Consider the following 22713-nt stretch of genomic DNA (forward strand, 5'->3'; position numbering starts at 1 on the left):
GACCATTTAAGTTTGCAAGAAAATACTTCCCGGAAAATACAATTTCACGAAAATGCATCTATTTATTTGAACCATTACCAAAAATAACCAGCCGTTAGGCATTATTGAGCTAATTTATATTACTCCCTTATAATACCCGTTGCCAAAAGGGAATGCATTCTAATGGTAACATGCCAAAGGATCTAATTTAAGTACTCGTACACGAGCGGAACGCAGCGGAGCGAGTTTTTAATAAACGAGTGAGTTAAAAAGTTTATCGAAGGTGTTGCATACTATGCTTTTTCTACTATCGTTAGTTTTTGGTTTTTGGTTTTTTTCGCAAAACAACACGACATCACCGTCAGAATTGACAAACGTCAAAATTCAAAGCGTAGAAAATATCTCCGAAAACATCCGATTGCTCCCAAACCCGTACAAACGGGAGTAGAAAAAAATATATATAATCAAGAAAATAGTAGTAGAGAGGCAGTACAAGGTACAAACTTGCCAAGTAGCATTTTTCTGACTTGCAACCATATCGGTATCTATATCCACTTTGCATTTGGATTACATTTATGTAACTAAGTGCTAACGTCAATTTATACGTTAATGATAGCAAAATGATAGACATGTTTTACCAACCAATTTTTGACTGCAAAAAAATTATTAGGTCTGTTACTAATAATTGTATCCTCTAGTTTTGATGAAAATATTTGTACGTTTCTTTTCCGTCAGGTATGATTTTACATTATTCTGGCATTTTTTGTTGTCATGAGTTTCCCGTGTGCGTGTGGTTAATAATAATATTTTTTCTACTCCCGTCTGTAACATGCCTAATTACTCACCGATCTAGCGTGCGGGAAGCGTCACTTTACCACGTCAGTTTCGTTTCCCACGAATCAGAGCCGCTTCGGACATTTCCGAGATTTTGCCGTACGGGTTTGGAAGCAATCGGATGTTTTTCTAGATATTTCCCCCGTTTTGAATTTTGACGTTTGTTAATTCTGACGGTCATGTCAGTGAATGTATTCGTGTTGGTTTGCGAAAAATCTTTTTAAGTCACTCGTTTATTAAACACTCGCTCCGCTCGTGCCAAATAAACTCGTGAGTCAAATGCCGTTTACCGCACTTGTTGCATAATACACTATTACCTATGTTGCAAAATAAGATAGTTGATTTCGTTCACAATTCGGGTTGTTATGGATTTATTCAAGTCAAACATCCGATTGCTCCCAAACCTCCGCGGTAGTATCTCACTCACGTGGTAAAGTGATGCTTCGTGCATGTTAGATCGGTGTATAATTAAGTATTTTACAGAAGGGAGTAGAGAAAATGTTTTAAGAAGAATATCATAGAGTCCAAGCATTTTTGAGAATGATTTAATTGACGTTTTATTTAAAATACAAACGATTGACCTTCGGGACGAAGGAGAAGTATTTTCTCATTATCAAAACAAAGCTAGGTATAGCTAAAACACGGAATCGTAAGCACCGGTAAGCCTTTAAATGACGCCAAACACGCCGGATTATTTTGTTTTCCCAAAAACGACGGTGGATATGCGGATTCAATCGTCCGCTGTCGCACGTGGGAGAAAATTCAGAAGGGGCGCATCATATAACCGCGAGCAAACAGTGGAAAATGTCGCTGCGGTAACCAGTTTTCTGCGTATATATATCCAGACGGGATTTATCTCGACAAAGCAGCTTTTTGCCATTTTCCGGTACCGCAAACAAAAATTTCTCGAACGGATATCAAAGCGCGTAGCGGGTTACGGGCACGTCATAGATACGGCGACCGTATTTACTTTGCCGCTTTGTTTTTGAACGATAATCCGTACCGTCTCGTTTTCCTACCTACAGTGTAGCTTTCTTGAAAAAAAGAAAAATTTGGCATGCATGGGGATTTCAAGAGTTCTATTCACTAAAAATTTCTGGGTAAATCAAAAAACTCCAATTATTGAATCGAAGGAAAGGAAACGAAACAGGAAGAAAAAATTTTACTTTGCAACAGTGTCTCCACCAATGATCATCGGTAATTTTATTAACACAACGGAAAATGATGGTCCAACAAAGCAGATCTATTAGACTGTGCCATCTGTGACATTTAGTTTATTTATTACACAAGTTTACAGTAATTTGGATGTTTGAAAGCTGTTTGCTTATTTGTACATTTTTGGTAAGTTTTTTCCAAAAAACGCCATATTTTTGCTCTATCACGTGATTTTTTTTTATAGCGCTCTATATCTTAAAAATTTTATTTTATTAATATATGACATGATATGTTTGTTCTTGACTTGGCAACACTGGATAATATTAGATTTCTCTGCAAAACAACAGAGTTGGCACAGAAGCGTCAATACTGCGTTGTAACATCATGTGCAGTTTGGTTGTATTGCTTGTCGTGCGTGTTCGCGGCTGTTGTCTTCATTGTTGCGTATTTCTAGCATTAAGAAACTGGCAAAAAATTGGAAAGAAATGTTTAAGCTTTGGTGTTCCCATGGTATGACGAGAACCTAGGAATCACAGTGATGATTGTTTTTTTTCTTTGTGTAAATTTGAAGGATTCAACAGAAAAAATATTTTGACCAGTTCCTCATCGACCAGATACCTACCGCCTCAAAAAAACTAGAAAACGTCATATCGTCAGAATCAGAGGAACCTAATTCCGACCCAGATGACTCAGATATCACACCAGATTTCAGAGAAGCCGAAGTGTTTAACGAGAGCGAATAAAATGATTTAATTAGAAAAAGGATGCATACGAATTGTTAGCGGGATAGAGAGTTATATCAATATTTTACTCAGGACGGATCGCTAGTATATTGCATAATATTGCTGACTTCGTTTCAAAATTAGGAAATGTGAAAGAAGAATGGCGCCTTTTATTGACTGAAGTAATATGAATATGAGTTATCATCAAAAAGATTACCAACATTTTATTTACAAGATTTCCCACGCAGATTATTAATTGCATATATTATAAATAGCAAAGGTCCAAGTGTTGAACCTTGTGGAACAACACCCTTCATAACCCGTTTCGAAAATGAGCGATTCAGAAAATGGAACCTCCTTGGAGTCTCCCGCAAACCTTATCGCGCCTGTTGTAATTCTAACTGGCTGTAGTTTGAACACAATAGGGCATAATCAAGGGTATCAAAGGCTTTGCTCGAATCAAGCAAAATTCTAAAAAGATTTATCAATTCGATCTTAGAATCTATCTTAATTGAACTACATCTTCGTTAATGTAGTTTAAATTCCTCCGATATTCGAAACCGTACGAACGTAGTATGACATTTTGATATTCAACTGTGCCGGGCGGCGGTTAAACGTCGCCATTTAGCGGATTAATCTCACACGTGCACACCGAAACCTGCCTCTTCCCGATAATTAACATATTTTCGTGGATTCCGCCACGTTTTCACGGCATTAGGCGCTTGTCAAGCTGTCAGGCGCATTTAGTCGCGGCACCCCGGAGGGCCGGAACGGGGGAGGTGGCGGAAAGGAGTTTCGCGTTAGCTATACGCGCCCGGGCGCGTTATTACCCGGAAAATAGGCCGCGCTTTTACTCCCGAACACCTAGAGATTTTTCGCGGCCCGGCTACATGCCGTCGACTGCCTATTATGAATAAATTTCGGGGTTTTTTGGTGCTTAGGAAATGTCTGTTGCCATTTCGTCCATTATACCTAGGGTTATGGAATCGACCGGTCAAATTTTGTTGTATCAATTAACCGGTGGGTGCGTCGTTTTGGGAAACAAATGGAGTCGATATTATTATTGGGATTCCCTGAATCGCTAAGTATCTTATTCGGATATTCCTTAAGAAGGGTTATAGGTCTTGAAATGTTCGTGGAGGTCTGGGGAAGGTTTAAAAGGTGAGAAAAATTATAATAATTGCAATATAAACAATTTCGGTTTCGCGAAACTTAATTTTAACTTCAGTGTGCTGAGAACGCAACCATAATATTTGATTTCACAACCAACTAATATGTCAATCCATCCTGTCGCACTTCGGAACACGTAAAAAAAGTATGACGATATTGTGTTACGATATCTCTGAATGCGCGAGAACTTTCTTTACTTTACTTTTATTTACTGTGATAGTGACAGTTTACTGCTGAGTGAGCGAGAAATTTTCTCACTTTGATTAATTACAATTTACGATGCCGAGGAGAAGACGACCTGCAGTCAATCAAATGTGCGAAGAGCTACCTCACGTGCTAACCGCACTGATGACCAGAGAGAGACTGATCAAGAAAATAGTCGTATTGCTATGTCAGAATGCAACGCGTTCGTGCACATCAAACACAACAACAGAATTTGTGGCAGTATGTAGACACTCTAACAACTAACATGCAAGTATTTTTACAACAAGATGAAACCGCAAATGTGTTTGCGAAGTGGTTGTTAGACATTGGAAATAATAAAGTTGCAGTGGACACCTAGACCGGATTCATCATATTACCCACAGATTTCTGTCACATCACAGACTCAAAAGAGGAGCTTATTCAGCGTGCTTTCTCAGATATAGCGTAAAAGTTCAACAACCATAATTGGCTGGGTGAACGAGCAACATTAGCGGCGAAAAATAACGATGTCGAGGACCTCAATGCGACCATTCGGAAAATTTCTTCCAAGACAAACTAACCAAAACTAACCGTTCGTAACCGTAATGAACTAGAATGACGTAGTCAACTATTGGCTGGGGGATCAGTTGTCATCCTGCTGCGTAACATTAATAATCAACCTCGACTGTGCAATAAAACAAGACTGGCTGTAAAAAACCTATGTATAACGTCATTGAGGCAACAAGGAAAATAGTGTATCTGGATCCCGCGGATTCCAATGATTCCAACGGATTTACCATTCGATTTTAAACGCTTACAATTTCCAGTACGCCTGACCTTTGCGATGACCATAAATAAATCGCAAGGACAGTCTTTAGAAGTTTGGAGTTAGAACTTGGAGTTTCCCTTTTTCGGACAGGGACAATTATACGTCGCCTGTTTGCGCGTCGGAAAACCGTCTTTTTTTTTATTTACGCAGCAAAACAAAAAATATAATTTATGAGAAAGCTTTAAATTGATTAACAGACTGTATCATAACAGTGTGTGTCTGTCAATATCAAATTTGTACCTTATAAATAACCAGTATTTCAGGAAACCTATGTTTTGTAAGTAAGCGACATGATGTGTCGAAAGTAATAATAAGTGATCAATTGACCGGTAAATTGAGCACAGCCAATTGACCAGTCCCAACACTAATTACGCCATTGACCTACTAGTTCATTACTCTTTTAAAATTATTAATTTAATGGCGGATAAATTTTACTATCACTAATTTTAGAATAGAATTTTCCTGCGTAGGCACCCTGCCTAAAGTCCCTTTCAAATAAACACTCGTCATGTCACACTTTTGAAAATATGAACAGGTGCACAGCAAATAATTTTCAGATAGTTTTTTTAATATCTCGCGCACCCTGCATAATATGAAAAAAACTTTAAATATTAAATTCTAACTGCCGATACGATAATTGACAAATAAAACGTAGCATTTCATTTATGGCCGATTTTCATTCCAAAAGTTTTTTAAAAATAACTGGCACACCCTGTACAGTGTGTCCCATTTTTTATGGCTTTACAGCTTGCCCTTGTTAATAAAACTAGCGTGTTGCGGCTTTCGCGGACCAACGCCAATTATTCATGAAATCAAATAGAAATGTCATAGCAATTGTGGATTCTTATATACAGGGTGATTTTTTAAAAGTCACATTTTCATTGTCAATTATTTTAAGTGCGTAAGCTTATTATTACTAGCAAGAAAAAAATGGATGTTAGCGATAAAAATATATGTGAAAGAAGCACAATCTTTACTAGATGGTAGTTAAGTTAATCAGACAGCTCGATGGACGAAAATGTTAGCGTTGATGAAGAAATCCTTAAACGGATCATCTTGCATCACAACGCCGATTTTAAGCAGCAGAAACCTCTCCATGCACGCTCTAAAAGGAGCCCTCAAATGTGCTATGTTTACCCGATTATGCTTTATGGCAGTGACCGTAAAAGCTTCAATTATAAAAACGTTAGAAGCATGTGTAAGATATCCTGGGTTACCCATACCTCTAATGAGGATGTTTTTGCCATCAGGACTTACGTTAACACCATAAAGGCAAGAGAGTACTTCGAGCATATTATCAGGGGATCAAAACCTCTACCATCTAGTTCGCCTTATTGTCCGGCTGGACGTAATAAATTGTCATGGTTGCTCCAACCCTGTTCAGACCTCGTCAAAAACATTTCGCTTATCGAAATCGAAATTAAATGATCCCCCTAGACGGGACGTGAGACTATAAAACACACATCTTAACCCATTTTAAAGCTTATTCTCCGGTAATAAATCTTAACTGTGCCCCACTAGGTAAAACCCCCCGAATGAGGAGGTCATGAGACGCCACCGTCGCCGCAGCCGCCTTAAACAAAAAAAAACGTCGACTTTAAAAGCACAGGGCTTACTTTATAATTTACGTCAAAAAAGGCAACCCTGAAACTTTCCATTAACCCCGGAGCGGCTCCGTCGATCGCTTTTGTATTCCACTTTTAACCTTTATGGACTGCTAAAGACGTCTACCCTCCTCTCCGACGAGGTGCGCGATCTGCAGGCCGATGGTTAAATAAGAGAAGAACGATCTACTGAGCTGGTCGATTTTATTTTGAGGTTTTATATATTTTTTTATTTTCGCTGGCAAGATCGCTTTAAGAAAGGAAGTTGTAAATTGAAATTATATAACAGTATAATCACCATTACCCTACCAAATCCTGAAAATCCAGGGAACAACTTTAAATTAACCAAATTTCCAAAAATACGCTTAAAAGACTGGTTTTTACATTTAGTTTCTGCTTTTTGTTTGACTCAAATATGGTATATAGCCAGTCACTCCTCACGTTCGAAACGTGCCTGCGCTCTGCAGAGAAAAGTAGGTACTACAAATAATAGCCAACTTAGGCTTTAAAGATGAAGAAGCGAAGAAATTTGTTGAACTGTGGATTATGGCATATAGTTTTTGTTTAGCAATGCCAGAATTTTATTCTGGAGTCACTCGCCACATTCTGAACGTGTACTACAAATACTAGCCAAATTATGCTTCAAATATTACGTCCGTTCTCCGTACCTCTGTAAACGCTGAATTAAATGGCCATAACTTTCTAACGGTACGAGCTCGAAGGTTCCTATTTAGCTCCTTTTAAACACCCCACGAAACACATAAGTCAATAAAAATGGCCGTGATCGGACCCCGACGCCCTTCTTTTTGCTTTCGATTTTTAGCCGTTTTTTGAACCTAGCTATGAAACAAAGTCAGTGTCCGAAATTTGACGCTCTCTCCTTGAAGTTTGGCACTATTATAGAGTTTGGATAGCTATTGAGGCCTATTGAAATTGGGGAGTTGTTAAAATTTTAAAACTCGCATATGCAAGTGTACAACGAAAAAACAGTTTTTCGAAAACTGTTTGTTGTTGAACTTCATTCTTGATAATTTAATTAATAGATTAATTTAATAAAAACTGGAAATTGGGTTTCCATTTTAAGGAAATATGGCCATAACTGTAACATTTGATTCGATGGTTTCTTTCACATGACTGTTTAGGCCGTATGAAGATTTATTTTTTTTTTATTGAAGGTTTTCAAATGACAGCTGAAGTTCATTATTTAACACAGACAAACATATTAAACAAGGGACCAACCGTTATTGTTTTCTGCAGTTTGTATGGAACTCAAGTCAAGGTATAGATAATGTTTTCGTAATGGAACCTATGACTTCACTGTACTCTTTTCTAATAACCCGGTTTCTAACCTATAGACCATGAAATGACTTAACTCCAGCATTCAACTTCATTCTGTAAGCCACGATTCGAATCCCGCCCATCCATATTAAACAGATGAATGTGGTGTCCAAGTGGTATAATATATATCAAAAGTTATAGCAAACTCTAACGGGAATACAACATTCCGCTTTGTAGCGTAACGCCTTTGTGGAACGAGGAGCTGGGAAACTTTAAAACGCAAAACAACGCATCAAAACCGCTTACAAATCGTCTTGAATTTCATTCCCGGCGAGCCCGAGGGGATGGTCCAAAACTTCTGGCAAAGGCGTTAGGCGGATTTCGCTAACCAACGCGTACTGTAAACAAATATCCATATTCATACGTGCACACATAAAGGGTTGTTTGAACGTTGACTTAAAGGATGCTCGAAACTTTTGCGGCTGGTTTGTTTGATCTTGTACGGCTTGTGTGCGAGTTAGCAAGGGGAGGTCTCTGTTTGGGTAAAGGGAACTTCGCGTAAACAAAATGAAGAGACGAGAAGACGGCGGTCAAAAGATGGTAAAGAGTGGTAAAGAGAAGTATTCATTTTATGCGAATTTAATTGAAAAAAGGGCCAAACTTTCTATCGTCCATTGTCGAAATTTGATTTTGAATTGAGTGGTTGCTGCGAACTGTGCGATAACACTGAGAAATTTGTTTATATATATAAAATTAAATTGAATAAAAGTAAATTTTGGACTTTAGTATATATTTTTTTCAAGAAACTATTTATCATTCAATATGCTTTAGAATGAGTTTAAATTTGTCAAGGGTGCCGATATTTTAAATGCGGTTAAAGAAACGAAACGTGTTCATGCTGCAGTTATAGTGATAGTAACAAACTTGTTATAGACTTTGCAACTGAAATTTTCACGTAGTTCGTTCTTAACCATTTGGACAGCGTTTAATTGTGTTAGCTTGATGGTTACTACACCGCAAAAATCCGCTCAAGTTATCGCTTTAGTCGAAAGTGGACTGCGCCAGCGAGCTGTTGCTCAACAACTGGATATGACACGCGCAGCAGTTCGAAGAGTATGTTAGGCGCCCTGGAACTGGCTCGTGATGACCGCTTTATTGTGTCAACAAGAAATCGTCACCTTAATTCGGTTCCAGTGCAACAACAGCTACATGAATTTCGAAGAGTGGTTATTAGTCAGTGGACAGTAAGAAGAAGACCAATGGAAAATAACCTGAACCCAAAAACAACTACAATTGGTTCAAAAACGTACTCCAGCTCATCGACAAGCACGCCTACGCTTTGCAAGGGATCATGTAAATTGGCCATTGGACCAATGAAAGTCTCAGGTGAGACCAGAATATGCCTTTTGGTAGTGACCGACGAAAAAAAGTGTACCGAAGACCACGAGAGTGATTTGCAGGATGCTGCAATGACGAGCCTTATGGAGGAGGTTCCTGCGTAATATGGGGTGCAATTTCTATGGATGGACGAACCGACCCTATTTTCATCCGTAGGGGCGGCAGTGGTCAAGGGGCAGGAGGTTTAACAGGTGCTAGATACGTTGAGGATATTTTGTCAGATCACCATATATCGACTACATTGGAGAAGAACTCATTTTTATACATGAAGATGCTAGGCCGCACACCGCAAGGATCGTACAAGATTACATTACAGAAGTCGGTTTTCGAGTAATGGAATGGCCAGCATGCAGTCCCGACCTCAATCCGATCGAACATTTATGGGATTCGCTAAAACGGACAATTCGAGCTAGACTTCGTACCCCAACCTCGATCCCATAGCTTATTGCTGCAGTAGAGGAAGAGTGGCTTCAGATTCCACAAGAAACAATAGCGAACTTGATTAGATCTATGCCTAATCGAGTAAGAAATGTTATTAGAGCAAGAGGGGGTTATACCCATTATTAAAAAATAAGTGTTGTTTTGCTAATTCTTAATAACTCTATTTGTTTTTAGTAATTAAAAAAAGTTAATTAAGTTATTTTCCTATGCGGAACCTAAAAAGCAGAAATAAATGTTAATCCATTTAAACTCGTATTAAAGCATATTAAATGGTCTTTTATACAGCAATTTTTTTTTATCTGATAAGTACTTTCTCAAAAAGAAAAGAAATTGAAGTCAAAAGTTTACAAAGGTCCGATTTCTATACACGCACGTTTAGTTGCTTTGTTATTTTAAGTGGAACAAATTTTTGACGTGTTAAATACTTTTAAAAAAATTACCAAAAATCTCAAAATTGACAATTTTTTCCTCTAAATCATTTTACAACAAGTTTGATAAACGGAATTTGTCACGAGTTTTGTTTTAATAAAAAATGAGTTAAAAAGTTTATGAAACGTATATTATACTTGTATTTATACTAGCCACTTCGGACATTTCCGGGATATTACCGCACGGGTTTGAAAGCAATCGGACGTTTTCGGAGATTTTACCGTAGGGCTTGAATTTTGACATCAATTCTTCTGACCGTCATGTCAGTGAATGTATTCGTGTTGTTTTGCAAAAAAGTTCCCACAAACCAACGATCGTAGAAAATGTATAGTATGCAACACGTTTGCTAAACTTTTTAAGTCACTCGTTTATTAAAGACTCGTGCTAAATACACTCGTGACTCAAATGCCATTTACGACACTGCATTATATACTATTTTCTACGAAACATTTTTGCAAAAAAATACGAATATATCCACGTTATCCAACCTCGTTCAAACCTTTTGTGGTAATATACCGGAAATATACGAAGTAACTCGTGTCCGTGGAAAACGAAACTGTGGTAAAATGACACTTTCCGCTCACTGGATTAGGTATTTTAGAGAAGGTAATAGAAAAATTCATTGAAAGCTGATAATAAACGTTAGTAGTAAACTTACATATTTTACTTCGTATTTTTCTGTCCTACGAAGTTATGAAGAAGGTACGCTCAGATATATGTCTTCGGCAAAGACAAACCCACTCACTTGCTCCATATTTCTTTTTTCATTGAATCCTTGAAGCAAATTCATTTTGATAATTCTTCTAGACGTCAAACTGCACGAAAGGAGAGTCAGCCATTTTTTCGTTTTTGATACATATACCTATCTACAAATTGTATTGCGCCTATCCTTGTGCACGGCATCATTTTGGAATAGATTTTGCAATGTTTTCTTTGATGTCTCGCTTGGGATTTTTGAGATTAAGCTCCTAGTGGTGCACTTAATCAGCTGCTCTCTCGTGATGCGCAGCTGGTTACGGGAAGATTAATTTCTTCTAAACATAGTCAACAAGCCCCGTGTTGCTTTTTTAGATGTTTTCAACATCCTGTCCTATACTAGTGTCCCTACAATCCTAATACGTAGCGCATTACCACCTGCCAAGGTTTCTCGACAGTCAAGAGCTCAATGGAAAACTGCTCGAAAACGTTTCGGTTCCGAAGACAAGTCTTAAAATTGGGGCCCCTCAGAAACAAAGTGCAATCTTCGGGATTTGAAATCAGCGCGTCGCTCTTGAAACGGGAATAAATCGCGTTGTCGAGAACGCGCAACGAAATAAGTTTATGGATTACATTACCGGGGCGTCCCGGTGCAGAAAAAGTCCGGGAAACGTAGTCCCGGAGCGTATATGCCGCATTCCGTTTACAGCTCATGCATACGTAATGTCCCGGAAAGTATATTCGCTTCGATATGTGCAAGTCACACGACGTCGACGCCGACGTCCGCCGGAAGTGACGATGCAACGTATTTAGAGACGAGAGCGGGCATCCTTCCTGCCACCCCCATGCACGGTCACCCTGTCCTCGCCTTCGTATTATTTAGTTTTTCAGCGTATGAATTTCTGTATCAGATTTGAAATTTATATTCGACGGGGTCTATACAGAAGTGACTAGACCAAAGGATACACGTATTACAAGGGCTACCTTTTAAATTTCGGGATTTGTAATAAAAAATATAAGCTACCAATAAATATCAAAATATTCACTTTTCCCACGTCGGGCACCCCCAAAACATGCTTTTTAAACTCATCAATCGCTTCTTCTGGTGTCAAAAATCGTTGCCCACGTAAATCATTCTTAATGTATGAGAATAAAAAGAAGCCATTACGTGTTATCAAAGTTTTTAATGCTCTAAAAGTTCTTTTCGAAGACTTTTGGCAAACAAATATTTGTTGTTTCGAGGTGCTTCGCGCACGAACAGCTTTCCTGGGCTTTGTCTCATTCTGATAGACCCACACAGACTGCTGCTCACTTCACAGGTTCATGTGCATAGATGCATGATGATTTTTTTAGCATTTCCTTCGACCAATAAACACGAGCTTTTTTTTGAGCCGATGTCAAATTGTGTGCACTCTGGGACTGTTTATGGATATTGCATAAGGCCCTTTATGTTTTTGATATATGAAAAAAACGAAATCGACATATAAATTTCGATTTTGGAGTGATGAAAGATGGAAATGCATTCAAATCGCATCGCGTCATTCCGCCCCTGAAATTCTAAACCCAACTTGCCATACAGTTTGGCCGCTATTGTCCCGCGTATGGGGGGCCAAATCCAATCGTGCCCCGATCCGACACTATCGACAAACATATCTTGAAACTATAATCTACGCAGAGAGAGAGAGAGAAAGAGAGAGACGGAAAGCTATTTCTGCGTGCTATCGACGCTCTATAATAACGTGCTCCACTTCATATTTCATCGCCCTCGGTAATCGGCAGTTTCAATAATGGCGACCGGAAGTGTTCGTCGGCTATTTGCCTCCATTATCGTATTCTCTTAACCCAATTAAACGGCTCTCAAAAGTGAAACTGATTAAATTGACGGTTACGTGTGCCGAATCGGACATATAACGCATATACCGTTTTCGGATCTCGAATCCAATTATCACGACGGTTTAGGGAATTTTGACGAGAGGGATTTTCAAAAGCACGTATTGAATCAATTGCCCCTCGTAGGAAATCATATCATGCTGACCTTCATATTACCCAAAAAGTACGACGTGTATGTGTATACCAATACTAACCTAATCTCTATAGTGGTTTTACCACAAAAATATTTTAACCACAAGCGTAGTAGTAGTATATACTTGTCACAAACAATTGGGCAAGAATACTATGGCCGTTCGCCCATTACCGACATCCGTAGAGGAATTTTTTCTTTTGGTCGCAGACCATCAGGTAAAAAAACTATAACCAACATTTGTTCTCAGCTTACAAACAAGGACTTTGACCGATAACAAAAAACGGCCATCACAACAATTGAAACCAATATCAAAACTTTTTGGTACGACTATAGATTCTGTTGGGAGCGAGCGGAGCTTAAACCGCCACATGCAATACACGACAGAAACACCACAGAATAGGCAAACAAATGAACATAGCACGCACAGCCGTATTGATTGAATTTTGGATGTTGATTTTTTTTAAAGAACTCTTTCACCATTACGGAGGACTAAAAAGATTCACCACACATGGACATACAGCCACTGATCCCAACCAAAGCTTCGAATGAATTGACTTTACACCAAGTTTTAGGTGACGTCATCTGGAGAAAATTTACCACTTTGTCACAAGTACATAATAAGCTCGTTCTCATATCGGCAACACATTATACACACCATTGTTAAAAGTTGTATTTTATGTTTATACCATGTAAAACCTTCAGGTTTTTGACGAACACCTATTATATATAGTTTTCTTTTTTAATCTTTATAAAACTCAAGATCTTGATGAAAACTCGCTATGAGATTTCCTCTTACGTCAATGATAAATCAGCTGTTTCTTGAAAATAATTTAAATTTACTATAAAAAAAAATGGCTATTGCCCAGAGAAATAACACACAATTAAAGCTATAGTAGTTGATGATTGGCAAAGGTAAGTGGTGTGCGACCATTTTTATTCGAATTCACGCCTGGCTTAGTATCGACTGTATTATATCAGCAGTCTGGGAAATAAAAATCTAGAACCTTTTGTTGTAGGAAAACAATACCACCCCACATCGGTCAATAATTAAATTATAATTGCTTTGTTTATTATTATTTGTAATTGCGTTAAATTAATAATGTGTGTTGCAAGTGTTGCAATTTTTATGTTTTACAAAAAACTTAAGAATTATTTGTTCTTAAACTGAAACAAATCAAATGCAATCCTAATATGGATCCAAAGATTAACTCTCTTGTATGAGGCTACTTTCCATAGCATAATAGGAACTTGGATATGTTTCTGCTTAATACAAAGTAAATTTAAAAATGTATAATAAATTGTATGAAAATATATAAAAATAAATATAAGAAAATGATTAAGATTCGAAAAACAAAATCGGCCGCTCAATTTGTGATTTTCTTTACATTATATATACTATATATAGTATGTAAAAGGAGAGGATAAAACGATTTTTTGGAAAATCGTTTGTTTTTTATTTGGTTTTATTGCAAGCGCTCTAACCTGTAGTGTTCACGTTTTCGTAATTCATCAGTTACCTTTTCAATTGAAATAAAATAAAGATTTTTTGTTGTTGTAAGAAATAAAAGGGATACAATATAAAAATAATGACATTTTAAAAAATGCATGCAAGCTCCGTATTTCTCACCGCTTCTCCCTCTTCACTACTTTTTCCCTCTCTCCCTAAAAAATGGCACTTGGTGACAAACGGTTGTAGCGTACGAGGTGTGTTCAAAAAGTAAGGTGACTTATATTTGGGCGGGCTACGTACATTCGATCTTCGTTTTTTTTTTGTTATGTCGGTACACATATTCCTAACATATGTTCACAGGTTCACAGTTTCAATCTGTTTGCACGTTTGCTTTTTTTTGTGAGACTGAAGCGTTAGACGAGTTTTGTGTGTTCGGCGATTTTTTGTTGTAAAAAAATGGAACAAAGAAAATGCATCAAATTTTGTGTAAAAAATGGAATACAGTGACAAAGTGACAAAAAAAACTTTGTAAGTGCTACAAGCGGTTCCAAGAAAGCGTCGAAAAAGTCAAACAAATGGTGTTGAAAAATCGAAGCACCATTACGGAAGTGAGTGAAGACGTCGGCATTTCTACTGGCTCGTACAATGCAATTTTTCCGAAGTTTTGGGCTTGAAACAGGTAGCAGCAAAATTTGTTCCGGAAGTGCTTAATTTTGTACAAAAGGACCGTCGATGGAGCGTCGCTCAAGAGTGTTAAACGACGTCAATTATGATCCTGATATTCTCAAAAAGGTCATAACTGGTGACGAATCATGAGTATATGATTATGACGTTTTAACCAAAAGAACCTAGAATCGCCAAGACCGAAAAAAACACGTCAAATTTTGCTTAATGTTTTCTTTGATTATCGTGGAGTAGTACACAAGAGTTCGTACCACAAGGTCGTACGGTCAATAAAGAGTATTACTTTGAAGTTATGCGCCGTATGCGAGAAGCAATACGAAGAAAACGTCCGGAATTGTGAGAAAATAATTCATGGATTTTGCATTACGATAATCCACCTAATCATCGTTGCTTGTGTCAAACTTTTTGGCCAAAAACAAAACTACAATCATGCCTCAGCCTCCATATTTGGAGTGATTGAGGAGATAAAGAAAAAATCGCTAGAAGAACTCAAGGTCATCCTAGAAAGTGCTCTTTTTTTATCTTGTTCATATTTGATGGCTTTATCAATAAGTGCTAGCAGTGATCTCGCCATTATTGTAATGTTATTTTTATTTTTTTTAATGATATACCTGTCTTTCATTACATTAAAGAACGATATTAATTAATCACATCATCAAAAGGGTTGTTCCGAAAAAGATCCACAATATCTGTGGCAGATCTGTCCACCAAGAACAGGAATACGCCGCACTTACCTTTCGAGGCCGTTTTCTAAACAACTTTACACGAATTTAAGCTCGTTTGTTCTCCAGGAAATTTATAGCACTCGGAGGTTTATTGCTCAAAACTGTCCCGCCGTGAATTTTATATTTAAAACTTCGTCAGCTTGTCGTGGTTTTACGACACTCCCGTGACGAAATACGATCTCGGCGATGGGATAAAGTTTTTACGGCCGCTTTATATAAATAAACGAGTGAGAGCAAGAATCAATTTTATGTTAAGTGCGACGTCTTACTTTAATTAAAAAATCAACGTCTCGCCCTCCTCCCGCAACGGAAGTAAATGCAAGTAAATTTAAGCGCGGTCCTGAAATTGGAAATGAAGAGGTCCGGATCTGTTTAGGCCTCTCTTTACTATCATTAGCACTAATGCTAACTGTATATAAAATTGTTGTAAGGATGAAATCGACATGACGGGAAGTATTAAAAACGTTTATATAGTCCTTAGTCAACGAAATGGTAACAAAACAAGTAAAAACGTAATTTATTAAAATTAATTTCGACGGCATCCATAGAATGAAACTGTTATTTTTCCTCATTTTATGAACATCTGACGTATAAATTAAAAGTGAAGTTGTGGGAATTGACAGCCCCAGGCATCGTCTATCTCATAAACCTTATATGATATGATCTTGCATTGTATTTTTAAAATTATTTCGATCAATTGCCACAAAAGTTGATCGGTAAATTCACAACGTTAAACTATTTACACACTACCATCTTGCTATACTCACTACTAATCCCAATTAATTATTTAAATTCCCGCGCTGCATGGTATAACTGACTCGCCCAGGAGTGTTGGGTGCTTCGCTTTTATAGAACGCAGCGCCCTCTGTTCCAGCCGTATTCTCGACAGGCGGGATCTCTGTAATCACGCTTCTATTCTCGCGTGTCTTGGAACGCAAACAGAGCCTCGCCTGTCCGGTTCGGCTCGGTTGTCACATTATTAACAAACTTAGGGCATAATGCCGGAATCATAAAATAAAAAAGTGTGCTACCATTCATGCGCTTGCGACCCAAAAGATCTATCATAACTCTCTCCATAACTGTAGAGCTGTATCTTTGGGATTAAACACACCCAACAAATGAAAACTGGCTATTGATCTCTTGGCTGAGTCTGCAGTCAGTGTTTTCTTCTCTCGTTCTTGCCTCTTGAACATGCAGTGTAGCTTAACAGGTCTGGGAAATTCCTCGACTTGCCTTTGCCTTTCCTTGGCCTCTCTCCGCCATTGCCGGGATTTCCCCACCTCCTCTCATACAATTTTAGTTTTAATTACCAGCAAAGTGGGTTCCACAGCGATCCCGTTTTTATTAAAATGCCTTTTGGCAAATGGCGTGGGCCGCACACATCAAAAGCGCAAAATGGAATCGTAAAATATGCCGGTCGGGATTTTTCATCGATTTGCCGAAAGTGCTGTTAATAACTCGTGTACCATTGGGTTATTAATTTTCGAGTTTCGGTTTGCGCTTTCGTTTTGTTTTTGTTGATGCCTCGGGCAGCCGAATATTGCCCCCTCCCCGGTTTTAATTTGGCCTTCAATCGCTCGGTTTTGTTTTTTTTTTCGTTAAATAACCGTTTAACATGGCAACCGTAGCGTCGGTTCGTCAATTTATATACTTTTCACGTGCGATAACTTCTTGCTTACGCTTTACATAATGTTGAGCGATTTGCGTAAGGTCACTCACCCATTACCGACATCAGTCGATTATAGAGAAACGTGATGTTCGTTACTTGGACAATATTATGTGACGGAAAATAACATCACCTCATTTTAATTACACTAGTAGCTAGGCAGAAAATTTAACAAAAACAATATTAGTTTTTTATTTTAGATTTATTTAAAAAAACGTGGTCAGACGTCTGCAGTTCATCCGGTGATACTAATAAAAAATTTATGTGGTACTTTAACCAAAATTTTCCATTAAAACCCCGTTCTCAAGGTTTCAACAAAAAGTCTTGGATTTCCGCGTCAGCAAAGAGTCCTAGCAAACATCTAAAAATTAAATAGTTTGCGCAAAAAGGCTACATTTCTGTAGAAATATATATGAAAAAAGTAAACATAAAAAATTAATAAATTTTGCAAAAAATAAATCAAAATAAAACTGCTTGGTCTATTGTGTCTGAGATAAGTGGAAGGAATAAAGGGCCAAAGAATTGTGTGATTAAGAACAATGATAATATTATTAAGAAACCGATAGCATTAGCCAATTTTATGATCAATTTTTTGATAGAAGCTCCTAATAAAATACTTGACAGAATTAAGAAGTCATCTAAAACGCACTAACATTCATTTTCAGATGTAATTTTAAGTTTCTCCGGAAGCATATACATTAGACCAGTCTCTCAAAGGGAAATATTGAACTTATTAAAAAAATTTAAAAAAGCAAAAATCTGATGGCTCCGGTGGTGCGCCTTTTGTAATATTCAAAAAGTGTCCGAGTCTATAGACCTCCCGTGATAAATGCATCATTAGCAGAGAGAGATTTTCCTACAGCCCTGAAATTCTCGCGTGTTACTCCCATCCTTAAAAAGCTTCCAATAGCAATCACGTCATCCTTTTCTAAAATTTCAAGCACGGCTTCAGATCAGGTAGGTCAACTCAAACAGCGATTCATTCAGTTTTGGATCACGCTATAAGTATATTGAGTTTGGAGAGCACCCTACAGGAATATTTTGTGATCTTAGAGGGGCGTTTGACTGTATGAACCACGAAATTCTTTTCGTAGGCAGTATGTTGAAATAAGGCAGGAGAGGGACAACTTGAGTCAAATTAAAAAATCTCAAGTCCAATCGGCCGGTGGAGGTGTACCGCAAAGTACAGTGCCTGTCCCCGTTTTATTTATCCTTTTGGTCAATGAACTTTTTGCTCAGCTGCCCAGTTTGTGTTTATCAGAGTGCGCTGACGACTGTTAAACTTTAATCTCTTCACACTGTTATCAAACTCTTGAGTAAATTCGACGACACGACTACACGTAACACAGACTGTTTCTCTATAAAAAAAATAAGACTAAAATTTAAAAAATATATATTTTACAAACACCAGTGTTACAGTACAGTTACAATAAACTTTCCCCAGAGCTAAATCCAAATTAAAATTTTTTCTTCTATAAAACTGTTTTTATATTTTAAAGGATTTTACTTATTTGTTTGTTATCACTGTATCACTTGACGAAATCCATGACACACAATCGAATATAAATATGTGGGATAATAAAGATGTTATATTAATAATACTCATACATTAATTATACGATATGGGGAGTATCTTTTCTATTTGATAACTTGTCAAAAAGTTACTGCTACTTGTGCTACTTTTGCATAGAAATTAGTGGCGATCTCAGAATAAAGATGCGGAGGTTGAAAAATTATGGCGCCCCACAAAAGGAAATCAAATAATACATTTGGTTAGTTAGGAATTTTCATGTCATTTTCACAATGTAGGGAATGGTAGAGGAGATCAGATACAGGGTGTTGTGGATTTCGCATCTTTCACAATGTTATGAGTTAATTTGAACTCCATTCTGACGCGGAATCAACATTTTGTTGAGTAGGACTTAAATGTAAAAAAGGGATTTCAAAACAATGTTGCCAAATAATCGGAAACACTTAGGTCGAATATTTCGTGTTAATTTGGATCTGATTTAATATTTAATATGTATGTAACGTCTAAATTTGAAACTTCTAGTGAACATAAAACAACAAACTAACGAATACCTCTTGTTGCAGGTGCAAAAAGCCGGGTCGATACTTGGACAACCTCCCATCGACATCGGTGGTCATTTGTTTTCACAACGAAGCCTGGTCAGTGCTCCTAAGGACCGTTCATTCGGTTCTGGATCGGTCTCCGCGACATCTGATCGAAGAAGTCGTCCTCGTCGACGATTTCTCGGATATGGACCACCTGAAAGGCCAGCTGGAAGAATACTGGACCAAGGAGCCCAAAGTTAAAATCGTAAGAGCGCAGAAACGGGAAGGACTTATACGTGCCAGGTTGTTAGGTAAGCTCACTTTAGGTAAGCGACCTGGTCGTGACGTCTTAGTGACATTATAACAGAAGTATTCTATTCTATATTCCATAGGGTATTTTCCGAAAAAGAAAACACCCGTTAAAAGAAATTCGCCTCGTTTCGATGCAAGAAGAAAAAACAAAAAAAACATCTCTTGTTTTGAAACGAACTTTAATAAGCGCGCGGAAGTTGCGACAGTAAACTCGCGGGAGTTACAATCGTACGTGACTAACTTAAATTGGTTCAAAAACCAATTAACCGGAAGATAGACACACAACATGTTGTGCCGAACCCGAACGGAATCGATTTTCAATGGATACGATTGCCATGTTTGTTAATAGGAAGTTTCCGGTCATTCCTCTGTAAGACGCCTTGGTTCCGTTTAAGATTCAACTTAAAATAAATATTACGACCCCTTTTTTTTATCGCCATCGATTTTTTAACCTTTTAGTTACCAATTTCAAAATTTGATTACGCCCGAATACAAATTTAAGAATTAAAATTACTATTAGAATACGTTCAAAATGTTTGTTTGACCCAAAAAATAACAGATTAAGATAATAATGATGAAAATTAAAAAAGGAAAGACAAATTTTAACATAAAATTGCAAAACCCACAAAACAACAAGCCAAACAAGATAAAACCACATTTTGCTTTTGTTTATACCAGAGTTATACTTTAAATGCATTAATCCTTTCATGCTTCGCACAAAATAACTCGGGTTCATTTTTTTCAATGTCTTCAAAAACTTCGTTCAAATGTGGCTGTTAGTCATCAGCTGCGTGTAATTTGATTTAAGTCTTTCCAAGAAAACACAAAAATACCAAAGGTGAGACGATCCAGAGTGGTAGTCGTGCCAGTGCGAGTTTTTCAACACTGGTTATTTATATGAAAAAAGGCACGTCGAAATTGAAAACTGTCGAATTCATTTGCCAGCGACCATGTTGGCTGTTGAACGCGTTAACCAATAAGACCTAACGGCGACAAGTTTAAGGGACGTAGGTCTCCTGCATCTCCTTCCACAGTATTCTGTTTTGTGCCTTCTGTTTCCAGTTTGCCGCCGTTTTTTCTTAGGTCGTCTTCCCATCTCTTACGGGTTTACCCCGATTTCTCTTATTTTCTCTTGGTCTCCATTCTATCAATCTTTTGGCCCACCTATTGTCACTCAAGCGCGTTATCTGACCAGCCCCTCTCCATTTGCCCTGAGTAATTTTTTGTGTGTTATTTTAACTCCTTGTCTCATTAGCCTGTTTGGTACCATGTCTCTTTTTGTAATTCCCAGCATTGCTCGTTCCATTTTTCTTTGAATTACTTTCAACTTATCTAAGGACTTTTTAGTCAACATAAGCGTTTCCGAGCCATATGTGATCACTGGCAAAATGCATTGCATGCAATTTACCAAATGCGGCCCCAAACTTATACGGCGTTGAATCTCGCAAGTTCGATTATCTTTACCTATTCTAATCTCATGTCCCAGTGTAGCTATAAATCTAATGTATCTCGTACGTGTGTATTTTCATATTTTCACCGGCAACTAGATTGGTCATGAATTTGTTTTCTGAAAATTAATGTTAAGACCTACTTTTTCTATTGCCTGTTTGAGTTGCTTTGTCATTTCGAGGGCTTCATTTAAACTTTCGGCGTTAATGACAGTATCACCGGCAAAGCGCAAATGACTCGGGTATTCGCCATCGATATTTATTCCCTTTTTTCTCCCAATCCAGTTTCTTAAAAGCATTGCTAATAGCTACATGTTAGACCTAGTCTATGGACTATTTGTCAATCAATAAAATTAATAATACTCGTCATCTAGGGGCTCGCCACGCAAAGGGCAAAGTCCTGACGTATCTGGACTCGCACTGCGAGTGCACCGCCGGGTGGTTGGAACCGCTACTGGACCGGATAGCTCGTGATCCGACAACGGTGGTGTGCCCCGTCATAGACGTCATCGACGACACGACGCTGGCCTACATGTACCATGACAGTACCGGCGTTAACGTAGGCGGTTTCGACTGGAACCTGCAGTTTAACTGGCACGCGGTACCCGACAGGGAGAAGAAGAGGCACAAAAACACCGCCGAGCCGGTCTGGAGCCCCACCATGGCCGGCGGCCTTTTTAGTATCGACAAGGTAAACCTACCAACGCAAACATGAAATATGAAACATGAAAAATGAGCGGCGAATACCAGATAGTAAAAAAACAAATTACCAAAAAACAAACGGACGAGATATCAGCTGAAAATTAGGGATTATTTATTGTCTATGGTTCAGCTGCCGAAAAACACTGAAGTTAGGACATACGTAATAGTTTATTCCAGGGAAACTGAATAGCAAACCATGGCTGTGTTTTAATTATATTACTTATTAACAGCAATGGTTTTTTAAACCCATATTTGCTGTTTTTAACATACGTAGTTTAAATTGCGTCGCCGACTTGATTTTAGTACTGCTTATACTGATTGTAGGTGTGGTTTGTACACACAATTTTTATGGAGACGAAGCTGTCCTTCACGTTAGCTACTGTCCTTTAGATTCGTTATCGATTAGGAAGGTCTGGTTCGTATTTTATCGGCATTTTAATGTATGGATCCCGGTATTACGAGAAAGCCAATACGCTATATGGCTGATAATCCGACACTCTGTCGCTTCGGCTTACAAGACTTAAACTTCGTATCGATTCGGGTTAAAACGATAGATGCATGTATGGTTTATATGGCGAAACCGATATATATGTCGGCGCCCTTAGCTTTAAGTGGTCGATATTTTCCCATATTTCGTTTTGAGTGTTTATTTATGTTTATTATTTATTGGTCTAACCTAAACAGTTATAATTCTGTCATTTGTAATATTGTGGATCCATGGGAACCCCAACCTTGGTATTTTTTCCGAAATGAACGGAACGCGAACCGGAGAAGATAGTCTGACTTTATGAAACCACTGGTTAGGTCGGGTAGTTTTGTTTTTGATAGGCTATTTTATAGTTGATCTAGCGGGTCGCGGATCGTTGGATTCCCTTTAATAATCAATTAAGTGATTAGATTATTCATTTCTTTTAAACACTATGTTGTGCA

The 22713-nt window shown here is 37.9% G+C and overlaps 1 protein-coding gene across 2 annotated transcripts in view; it reads left to right on the forward strand.

The window, feature by feature from the left end:
- The window catches only part of LOC132698942 (putative polypeptide N-acetylgalactosaminyltransferase 9), a 111566-nt gene that overhangs the window by 74591 nt on the left and 14262 nt on the right, over nt 1-22713 (forward strand). For both annotated transcript variants that reach the window (XM_060665283.1, XM_060665282.1), the window contains exons 5-6: nt 19361-19632; nt 21456-21772. In XM_060665283.1, the coding sequence (XP_060521266.1) occupies nt 19361-19632; nt 21456-21772 (589 nt within the window). The remainder of the gene's footprint in view (nt 1-19360; nt 19633-21455; nt 21773-22713) is intronic.

Source organism: Cylas formicarius, unplaced genomic scaffold (assembly GCF_029955315.1).
Source record: "Cylas formicarius isolate icCylForm1 unplaced genomic scaffold, icCylForm1.1 PGA_scaffold_3__17_contigs__length_32017465, whole genome shotgun sequence".
NCBI lineage: Eukaryota > Metazoa > Arthropoda > Insecta > Coleoptera > Brentidae > Cylas > Cylas formicarius.